The sequence below is a fragment of the Puntigrus tetrazona genome, chromosome 2, assembly GCF_018831695.1.
Source record: "Puntigrus tetrazona isolate hp1 chromosome 2, ASM1883169v1, whole genome shotgun sequence".
NCBI classification, from domain to species: Eukaryota; Metazoa; Chordata; class Actinopteri; order Cypriniformes; family Cyprinidae; genus Puntigrus; species Puntigrus tetrazona.
This window is the reverse complement of record NC_056700.1, coordinates 3,158,326-3,170,242: the sequence shown is the minus strand read 5'-3', so window position 1 is coordinate 3,170,242 and position 11,917 is coordinate 3,158,326. Positions and strand designations below refer to the sequence as shown.

Here is an 11,917-nt window from a genome sequence, read left to right as displayed (position 1 = left end):
TTTGTATGCAACCCGTTGTGGCGTTAATATCCTACAGTGTTTCACATTGTTCTTTATCTCATAACAGATGCTAGTGAACATTTCATACTAAGTAGCTAATTGCTATAGTCGTGCAATATCTAAATATTATTCCCTGTAATGCACAAAGCTTATTTTTTTCCAGATTATGGCTTCATTGTTTTTGTATCTGGTACTGCACCCTTGTTTTTGACGTGTTTAATTAACCTGCTAAATACATTAAACTCTGACACTGTTTGAGATACAGGTATAAAATCCAATCTAAAATCTTAAATATTATTGCCTGTAATGCACAAAGTTTGCTGTATGGCTTTATTGATTTTATATATGGCACTGATTCCCTATTTTTCATATGTTCGTACTGTACCTACTAAAATTCATTAAAATAAATCACAGTTTGAGATAAAAGTATAAAACCCACTGTAAAACTCTCTAAATATTATTCCCTTTGATGCACAAGCCTTATTGTTTCTGATTATGGCTTTATTGCTTTTATACATGGTACTGAACACTTATTTGTAATATATTTAATGTGCTGTACCGACTAAAATGCATTAAACTCTGACATTGTTTTATATAAATGTATAAAACCCCCTATACAAAATATCAAAATATTATTCCGTGTAATGAACAAGGTGTGTTTTTTCACATTATGTCTTTATTGATTTTATATATGACACTGATTCCTTATTTTTGATATGTTTCACATACATACCCAGTCAAATTAATTTAACAGTTGCTTGGAAACGCAGTTTTTTACTCATTTGCCCAGAGATGCCCAGAGACGACAGTACTGAACCATAGCTAAGGTTTATTCCAAAAAATATCACATATTGCGGTATTTCAAAAATTCATATAGCCTAAGATAAATTAGTAATGATTCTCCGCACACCTGACAGCAATAGATAGGTGCATAAGAAGCAAAAAAACAGCAATGGTCAAAAACTGAAAATAGACCGATACGTTTTTTTGCATAGTTAGTGTGCAAGATCTGGTTTGTTTGTTTTTTACTCGTATAAGAAAAGTAAACACCAGTATTTGGTATGACTCTTATAGAGAATGAGAATGCCGCCATTTTGAGAGGATCACCCTCTGCTGCAAATGCTGATGATCAGAGCAATTGCAATTGCAGCATAATGCAGCAACAATGGTGACATCTTCCACAATCACGAAAGAAAATCAAAATCCTCAATAGCAAAGAGGATAAACAAAGGAGTTTCCAAGAAGTCTATACATGGCATGACGTCAGCTTCACATTCTTCTCTTATAGCACTACCAAATAGTACTTTCTGTGGTGCTGGCTCTTCTTGATTAGCCCAGCTTTCCTTAGAAAACACCTCACTCTTCTTTGGCCTCACAAGGAGGTTCTCTGGTAGACTAATTAATGATGTGCTCTCTGTATCTTCCTGATGCCATACATTAACTGTACGAATTCTGCTGGTCGAAATTTTTTGTGAAGAATTTAATTTTTCACAATGCTGAACCATGTTTCCACATGGCAGTCGGTATCTCTTGTCTTACCAGAATCTAATGTGTAGCTTGTGTTCTCCTTGTCTGATGCATGTTTTCTCAAATCTCCTAGAAATACGTCGCTCTACAATGGGTAGATTCCCAAATAATTTTTCATCAGGATATTGGGAACTTCTGGACAGCGGTAAACCTTCCTGTTACCTTCATCTCCATCTTCCTCAGAATCCTCAGAATCAGAGACTTTTTTGATAGTATCAGCTGACCTTCTTTCTTCTTCATTCTCCTACACGTTAATGTATCCTTCATCTGTAAAGTCTTCAGTGGCTTCTTGTTTGTTTCTAACCAGATCATCAAGGAATTGACAGCTTTTACGGTCTGTTGCACTTTTAGGAGCACAACTCAAAAGTGCTTGACTTCCACGTTTACTGAAACCTAGCAAACACAACTATGAAGAACTCTTTTAGACCTTTGGCATCAGTCTTGTTGCCAATGACGACCTATATGATGTGGGCAGCATAGAGATGCAAAACAATAATTCCTTTTATCTCCGCCCATGTCTTGGTCTTCATGTACACGGCTTAGGTCCACTCCAGGTACGTATCAATGCTTTGTCTATTAAAGGCAAGAACAACAGCTTGCATTAATGCCCAGCTGTAGTCTGTTTCTTCCTTTAGAACTTTGAGCATGGTGTGCTTTGACAGTTTCATTACCCCAATCTTTTGATGAACCAGGATCCTGAGCCTTACTTCGATGGAAAGGGGAGCGTCAAATGGGTTCACCTGAAAATGTTGTATGCAGCCAGGCATGTCATAAAAGTTGCTGTCACACATGTTAAAAATAAATGCATCTCCATGAGCACATTTTCATGTACTTGCTTGTTCTTCTTTTCTTCAGTGGCAATAACCTTTAGTATATTTTTATTCAAGCTTTGTGTCAGATTAGCACATATCAACTCTTGAACTGGTGTAGATCTTAGTCTTTTGTAGTATAACGGACTTACACCGTAAACTTTGTTTCTGATTTTGGACGCCTGGCTGTCATTGTAATACTGGAGCAAAGTCGATTAGGCTTTTTCTCCATTATTAAACCGTATGGGGCTATGCAGGTGGAAAACTTGCAAAATGCTTGTGCTTTTAGGTCTCTTCCGGCTGCCTACACATCTAAAAGTAAAAATAAGAGCACTGCAAGAATTCTTATACCTAAACTTTTGGTACAGCATGTTAGTCCATGGTTTTCAAAGTGTTGAGGAGTCTTTCACAGGGGTGCAATCTTCCGGAATGCATGGGATCTTTCTATACTTTTATTCATTGCTTTGCTTGATCCCTCGGAAGTGGAGGATTCTGATCCCTTCCATTTAAAGTGTCCTTTTGCAGGCCTTCTAATCACTGTCCTTTGAGTCAACATGACTATCTTCTGATTGTTTTTCATCTGATTTTAACGTCCTCAGTTTGCCTAGATCTCAAAATTCTGGCTGTTTTGTGTCACTTTTTGGCAAATCTGTTGGCTCAAAATCAATGTGTTTTGAATCTGTTTCATCTAATTTGTGGAAATCCCTTTCTTCCCTTCTTTATAATTTTTAATATTAGTAATTGGTCTTGCTGGGTTTTCTGTGTCACTTTTATTCTCCGTTTCCAATGTGTTGTTGTTTCTCTACAGAATCTGATCATTTTTCTGTCTGAGCCACACTGGATACTTCATTTTCACTGCTGATGTAATTGTCTGTGCTTTCATCTGCCTTGCAAGAACCTTCTTTTTCTTTTTGGCTCTGCACTTTTACCAGTTTTTTTATGTTTCTTCTGTTGAAGGTCCACACTACATATAACCATGTTCTATTTTTTGATGCGTTGCTGTTGAAACACGTTTCCTGCCAAACTGGCCCAAACTGCAGACTTTGATGAGGTGTCTTGTTGTAAAATCTCACTGAAGAGAAAATTTTGCACAACACCATCAACACCCCCAGCTAAAACCCAGAGGTCTGATCTTGCAACCCCCCTGGCCTTTTCAAGACTTTGGCATTTTCTAAACTTGGAATAATAAGTTAATAATAATATATCTGTAACACAAAAAATAAGCAGCTGTTCTAATAGAATAATAAAGAACAATAATCACTGAAGTAATTCTATGAGAGTAACAGTGATAAATTGTGCAATAAATACTCACTGTAAAAATGAAACCCTACATTCCAAAGCAAAATTTCCAAACGAGCGTATTAAAATGAAGTTTATTTGCAAAAACAGCTTTCAGTTTTTTCTTTCTGCATTCCCATTAATCTCTAAAACCGCAGTTGGGTTATTTTGATTAGGTTGAAAAAAAAAGAGATAACTAAAACGAAAAATAAAACATGAAAACATAAAAAACATTATTTTTTGAAAATTATAAAAAGGGTAGTTGTCTGTTTTTGCAAATAAACTCTTCCAATAAATATTATAGAAATATTCAGAGCAATTCACTGTTGAGTAGAGTTTCTAGTATCTATATCAGCCTAAAAAAACACAACTTTTAATTTTCTATTGTTCTTATTACATGATGTAACTATAGAAGAGTCAAGTTTTAAACTCCCAAAGTTTGGCTAAATGGATTCAAAAATGGTAAAACTGTTTAGCTGGATAATTAGCATTTTTTAAAGTGTCATGTTCCTTTAAATAGCACTAATTTAAATAGGTTAACGGACAAAAAACATCACAATAATACACAAATAATTAATTCCACAAGACTCCGGTCCATCAATCAACTTTTCTTGTGAAAAGGTGCATGTTTAAAAAACAAATACATCAAGACATTTTGAACATCATACTGTTTTCAGTGAATGAAAACATCCTGCAAAGTTTTAAATCTGAAAGTGCTCTGTGTATAAAGTTCAATAAATCATATTGTCTCAAAACCAAAATGATATTCTTTATAAAAAGTTAAGACTTGTCCACACCCCCTTAAACAGTTTAAACACGCCCCCACTTTTCTACATCACAGAGTGGCTTTATTTTTTTGTAACACCACCTAAATGTGTAAGAGGTGTAACGTTACTGTCAGAAAATCACAACACACCAGGCAGCTGGCCAATCAGAGCACACAAGGTGGGGCTTAGAGGAGAAACAATAAATGTATATTTGGTGCCTTTACACCAAACGCACAAAGTAATGATCTTTTTAGCATATGAAATACGGAGGGGTTTGGAAAAATTAATCCTTGAACAAATCTTTTGGGAGACAAACAAGGTAGAAATAAATGCATAGCCCTATTATAAAAAAAAATGAGAGTTATTAACGTTGCATGCAGGTCAACCTGCTATTTGGGATCGCAAAGCTAAAATCTTTTATAATTCATAATAGGGATGCTTCAAAGTAATGTGATGATGTAATTTTTCCAACATGCAGCTTTTCGGTTTATAAGACATTAATTGATGGAGTTGTGCATTGTTCGTATATTATTGGGATGTTTTCATCAGCTGTTTGGCATCATTATCTTAGTTACACAGTATAAAAAATTAATAAATGTGTGTGTGCACCAGGTGCCATAAGGTTGATGCATCTTTTTTGTTATTATTTATATAAATATAGCATATCATTCTCATTGCACTGCTTTCAGACTTGGTGAATCCACGCTGTGAACTGTTGGTGTTTGGCCACAGTGAGGCAGTCTTACTATTTGATTTAACTCCACGCTTAGCTCATGTTCTTCACACCCCTCAGTTTATCAAATATGGCTATTTTACAAACATGCATTGCATTCAATCCAACACTTCAAAATATATGTTAACTCATGGACTGGAGTGGTGTGGATTTCTTGTTGATTATTATGATTTCATTTTGATGGCACCCATTCACTGCACTAAATTTCTCCAAATCAGTTTTTCTTTGGTAGACATAAAGCAAACCCAATGGGGCTTAGTTAAAAGCTTCACCATATAAGTGTATGATGAGGACCACAAAGCCAGTAAAATCAGAACACAATATGTTTATTGCAGTCTTGTATGTACATGCTATCACAAAGAAGCACACAATATATATTTACAGTAGAAATGTTGCAGTGTGGATTGCTATTGAGCATAACAACTGCATAATACCGAAGTTAGGATTGTAACTTTGCATTGAGATATTCAATAGACTCACAACACTCCTGCTGATTTGGAATATCATGTGCATTTAAAAGACAGACCCACTCACTGTCATGCAAGAGCCAATGTGACTTTACACTGATGCAACGATCATCAATAGGGTGACATCACTGATTATGCTTTAAGACAGTAGTTGATACTGATACGAATCACAACAGAACAGTAGAGGTTCGGTAAAATGAGAAAAAAACAATACTGTACCGGCAACAATGCAACAGATAAGTGCGCCCATGCAATTATCAAACAATTGCTCTGAACTGTAATTGTCCGTCAATATTCAACATAGATTAAAAATGTTTTCGCATTCATGCAGTTTACTGATACAAATGTTTTACAGAGAATAATGAAACAACTGATTTACATCGCAACCTGCTGGTGTACAGTTGATCTTTTATGGCGTAAATGAAGGTTTGAAACATTGTAGGCCGTGTCTAAAATAGTACCCATGAATAAGAAAAATGTCCCTAAAAAAATTTGGTAAATTCAAGGTTTTCGGAATTTTTTTTAAAGACTCATCTTAATTATCCATTACTTACACTTCATGTGGGCACGAGGTGAATGTTGTTTAGAAAATATTTGATATCTTTTATATCAATTAATCTAAAAAGTAGACAAGAATAGGGTAAGAGGAGCTTTCTACTAACTGATATTGTAGGCAGGGACAGATTATGACACAGTTGTGCCCTGGGCACGGACCATTTAAAGGCCCCCTCGGTTGAAATTGCCTTCCTTTTTTATTCAAAATTTTCCCAGCCATGTTAATTATATCATAAAATATCACTATTCTCAAATATAAGTAAATACTAACTACTAAGTTAGCTGATCTGTAATGGGCTATGGGTAATGTAGGCTATATTAGGCCTATGTATTAACTAGTCTATGCATAAAACCCATCTTTTGTAGCTACCAGATATGGGTGTGATATCATATGTTATGTTGTATTTAAAGTAAAATAGTTGCCCCCAAAGTAGAGCAATGACCATATCCCAAATATTAAAACTCAAAACATGTCATTTCCATAACTAAAATGCATATTTTACATTCATGCATGCTGGAATAATCATTCATCATAAAAATACCTAAAAGGCTTCCTACCAGTGGCCAGATATATCATAGGTGAATGCAAAATGTTTAAATTTCAGTCAAATGTCCCACCAGGCACCGAATGTCTACGTAACGTCAGATTGATGTTAGACATGACGTCGGACAGAAGTTGCATTTCAGCTGAAAATGAAAATCGTGTTGACGTCAGTATTTGATGTCAATTTGACGCTGACTCAACGTTGGGTTTTGGTTACATAACCTAAAAACAACAAATATCAACGTGAGCTGACATCTGTATTGGACTTCAACTTAACATTGACATTAGACATCGAATTTACGTTGAATTATGTTCACCTGTTGTCGCACACAAATTGAACCAAATATCTTCTTCAAATAACGTCTTATGACGTTGTGTGCCTGCAGGGGTAATTTATACAGTATTTCAAATCTTACCCACGGGAAAAGAATTAACCTGGAGCAAGAGTGTAAAATCTGCCCAATTCCCCACAAGAAATGCAGATTTGGCAACCCTGCATCCAAAGCGATACCCTAAAACTCTGCATATTTGTAGCGGCTCCTTGATGCAAGAAAAATATTCACTATTAGAATATCTGAGCAGGTGGTAATGGTCAGAAATAAAGTAGTCCTATGTAGAGCAAACGCTCACAATGAATGCCGACCGTAGAAAGCAAAAGCCAAATCTCAGACATTCTGGGCGATTTAGGAATCCCGATCTGGATTCTTTTTTTGGTCCAAAAAGAGGACATTACTGTGAATAAGGGCACGTATGGTAAGTGACCGCTCTGTGGTTGTTTATAATGCGCCGCACTTTGAAAACTCGGCTGGCTCAGTGGCAGCCAAAATGCGAACGCTGATATGAATTTGACAGCTTATATATATATATAATTAAGCCATTTTTGTCTTTTGGAAGCTACATTCAAAATCCACTTGGCTAAAAAAATATGTGGCCCCCCTCTGGTCTAGTGCCCGGTAGGCCTGTGCATTAATCTGTCCCTGATTGTAAGAAAGCATTTAAAGCATGGGGCCAATGAAATAGGATTTCTTACAAGCTTTTCCCATAAGCGGTTTTCCGCACCACCATTTTCTTTCTTGCCTTCTTTCTTTTGAAGAAGAAAAAAGGTGCTATGCAATGTTTTAGTTGTATTATTTAGCCAAATCATTGATATACTATTACATCTATCAAGTCACCAGCGTGACTGGGGATAGTTGTCACATGGAAACATTAACAGTTATATTTTAAATATTTTCATATTTTCTATTAGTTAAAAAATATGCCAGTTTTATAGACCTTCAAAATTATTCATTATAAACCTGTCCGGAAAGAAAAACTGCAGTTTCCTAGATACAGGATGTGTTTCATCTTACTCTCTGATTCTCTAATTGTGCCTTGTGAAGGTCTTCAAACCCCCCAGAACAAATTCACTTATTTACCAATTTGAAAAACTGCAGCATTCATTTTCAGAAAAAAATTATTGAAAAAAAATTAGGGTTAGTTCACCCAAAAATGCAAATTAGTCCATGTTTTACTCATCCTTAAGGCATCCTATATGATTTTCTTCTTATAGACGAATCCATTCAGAGTTATAATGGCAGTAGGAGGGTGTCTTGTTCAACAGTCTAAAAGTAGTCTAATAAAATACATGAATCCATAATAAAATGTGCCTCACTCAGCTCCAGGGGGTGAATAAAGGCCTGTAGCAAATCCATGTGTTTTTGTAAAAAAAAATCCCTATTTAAAATAGATTTTTTTCTTTTAATTCTAACTGTCGTAGGTGGAATCTGTGCTAGCAGATGAGGACGTATGCACCTCTGATTTCTGATGAACGTGGAAGTGTGATGGAGAGAGAACGATACAAAACACTGGTCATGAGTGCAAATCAAGGCTTTTTAAAGAAAAATGTTGGAGGGTTTCGTTAAGAGAAGACTGGTTTACTTTTGTTAAAGTAGAGAAACTTAGCTTCCTTTGCTCCTGTAAACTGGAGGTTTAAACTGTCTATCATGAACACACATATAGTACTACATATAGTTAGTGGGAGTTCCACAAAACTGTTTATGTTGTTTTAATTAAGAAATTTGTATAAAAATGCATTGCTTCGCTTTAGGAAGCCTTCATTCATTTATTTAATATTGATGCATGAACTCTATTTGACTATTTGTGGACTGATGAACAAAACCACATGCCCATGCCATTACAAAGCTTGGAAGAGCAAGGGCATTTTTTTATAAAACTCAGACTGGTTTAATCTGAAAGAAGAAAGTCATATACACTTAGGATGCTTTAATGGTGAGTAAAACGTGCATTGAATGAGCATTACCTGGACACTACCTGACAACTGAAACACGAGTGCCACTGGGATATCCACTGTGTTATGCTTTTGCCCTTCAGAAATTTTTAAAGAAATGATCAAATATAATGGAAAAAAATGTCACATAAAAATAAATACATAAAATATTAGGCATGAAATTGAAAATGAGAGGGGTTTGAATACTTTTGCAAGCCACTATTTTATTTCAGTTGGTAGCCACATCCATTTTATTTGAACTGGAAGCCGTTTTTGTAGGTTAAACTTTTACATTCTACATTACAAGAATTGAAAACGTCTAAGAAAGTGTTTTACTTGGTATATATGAAAACTTATTGAAAACTTAATGTGTGCAAATATGGCTACAGGCCCATTCACACCAAGGATGACAACTATAAATATAAAGATTTATATAAATAAATAAATAAATAAATAATTATGAATGAAAATAGCAAAGTCCACACCACAGCAATATCGCTTTTAGAATGTTTTTTTTAGCTGATGAATGATTAAAAAAAAAATTATTAGCCAAAAAGAATCCACCCAACTTTTAGGACGACTTAAAGTGACAGGCGATATAACTGCAGCACACATTATTTTCTGTTGATGGCATATAAGCCAGTTATATTTACAGTTAGCCATCTTTGTGTGAACAGGCCTTAACTTTCATCTTTGAAACCCTACTGGAGTGGTCTAGTTTTGTGATTGGTGTGTCATGCATTTTCCCCTGACAACTTCTCATCGAAGTCCCATGGACAAACTTCAGCCATGTTGAGGTAAGTGGACGGTGTTCGAGTTGTGTGGATCTCAGTTGTTGCAGGCTGTTTATCATTTGAGGTAGCAATGGGCAATACCTCTGTCTCCCAGGGGCTAACATCAGCACGCTTACTGATCGCAGAGTCTCTAGTAGCGCTCCTCCTTCTTCCAGATGCCACTGTGGCAACTTGATCTCCCTCTGATGATTGGCTTGTGCGACGCTTCTCAGAGGGTTTGCTTGAGGAGCTTCTCCGCTCCCTACTCTTGGATGTTCGTTTATCATCTTCTTTATCCTTAGTTTTGTCTTTGGAGGAGCAAGATCCTTTTCTTTTCGAGCAAGAATCTCTTCTCTTTGAATGATGTGTGGGGCTGCAAGTCTTGTCCTGGTTGGGGGACAGAGGGGGATCATAATCCCAAGGGCAGATATCCACCATGAGAGTTGGTGGCTGCAAAAGGCTTCCTGTGGACTTGGAGATATCTGAGAGGATGATCTTGGGCTTTCCATCCGTGGGAGTGACACTTTTCTTGCGGTTTGTTCTCTCAGGGGACAGTCCTACAGACTCCATTGGTTGCACTGGTAGATCCTCGAAGTTCCAAGGACTTGCTTCTTTGTGGGTATTAAGCTTGAGAGGTGATTTCGGTTTCCTCCCTTCATCCCTTTCCCCAGTCCTATCTCTGGAGCGACGTCGGTTTGACGGAGATTGGCCCAACCCTTTTTGTTTGTGTTGAGACTTATGTCCACTTTTTGCACTGCTCCCATGAATTGTATTGGTTTCAGTAGGGGCAATAGAAACATGTTTCTGGGACTTGCCCTCCGTTGGAGTGGGTAACTCCTCTACTTCCCAAGGACACACCTCAGAGAGGTCGTACAGGTCCTTACTCTTCCCTGGTTCTGAACAAATTGAGGGCTGACTGCCACTCACCTGCTGTTTCATGATGCCCATCTTACTAGGCGTTTTAGTGTACTCAACTGACTGGCTGATGATCATTTTTGGTAAACACTCAGGGGACTCCTCAACTTCTGAAAGCACTGTACTGTCTCTTGCTTTGAGACCCTTTTTACTGGCATCTTCCACACTGTGGGTCTTCCCAGCAATCCCCAGTGTCCTTTCTCTGGCGCTAGCAATGACAGACAGGGACTTCTGCAACATAGAGGTCCGAAGGTGTACAGGCTTTTTTTCTGCTGCTAGGTTATGTGCACTGGCAGACTTGCACACTAAGGGCACTGACTCAGTAGATTCGGCTAACTCGACCTTTGGCACCTCAGGGTTCTTCTTGTTGGACCTACGGCCCATCAAGGTGTCAAGCAGAGAAGCCTCAGTAGTAGTGTTCTCCACTTTATCTTCACGCACTCCATTGGTTTCCCCACCTTGATCATGCGTATGGTCATAGCTGTGAGATCTTTTCAGTGAGAACATCCTGCTCTTTAACGATTCTTCTCTTGGCTTCCCAGAGTGAGACGGGTCAAATGGGTTTCTCCTCAGGGTGCCTCTGTTACTCCCATGGTCACTTGGGTCTCGATCTTCCCGGCTGTATTGCCGACTCACTGTCTCAGGTATTTCTGTGATACGACGCATTAGTGTCCGTCCAAGTCCTCTCTTGGAACTGCGTTTTTTCTGTAAGTGAGGGTTATTGGCCAGCATCTTCTTTCTTTTATAAATCTCCAGTTGGGCATAGAGTTTCTTGAGTTCCTCCTGATAAAGGCAAAAAATGCATAAAACTGACACACAAAACATTAAGGTTTTCACTCTTGTAGAAAAACTGAAGTCAGAAACCTCTAGTCTAAAAATATGAGCATAAGTGAAAAGAACACAGATTTAATATTCATGCATTTACATTTATGTTAAGTGTTTTTGAAAATAGATTGTTAAAAGTGAACATGGTTAGGAAGAAAGACGGGACTGGAAAGGAACAAAAGCTGGGATTTGAACTCCAGTTGCCAGAAGCACAACTGCACTAAATGTCAGGGCTATTGTATATTATTGTGTAAGAGGCATATTTTGCTTGCGATCTGATCTCCATTGTTAATTTAGAGATCTGGAAATCAACACACAATGAAAAGTTCTTGATTACTACAGGTATTTTAGAAAGCCTTTCAATATTAATAATCAGTATTCCATTACAGTATAGTATATGGTTTCCATGGTGATCACAATAAGACTGGACTAAAAATAAACACTGCCTCTGCCATGCT

At 37.1% G+C, this 11,917-nt stretch overlaps 1 protein-coding gene across 1 annotated transcript in view; it reads right to left on the bottom strand.

The window, feature by feature from the left end:
* Window positions 1-7,044: 7,044 nt before the first annotated feature.
* The window catches only part of gpr158b (G protein-coupled receptor 158b), a 40,075-nt gene continuing 35,202 nt past the window's right edge, over window positions 7,045-11,917 (bottom strand). The window contains exon 11 of the mRNA XM_043261211.1: window positions 7,045-11,417. Within this exon, the coding sequence (XP_043117146.1) occupies window positions 9,681-11,417 (1,737 nt within the window). The 3' untranslated portion in view covers window positions 7,045-9,680. The remainder of the gene's footprint in view (window positions 11,418-11,917) is intronic.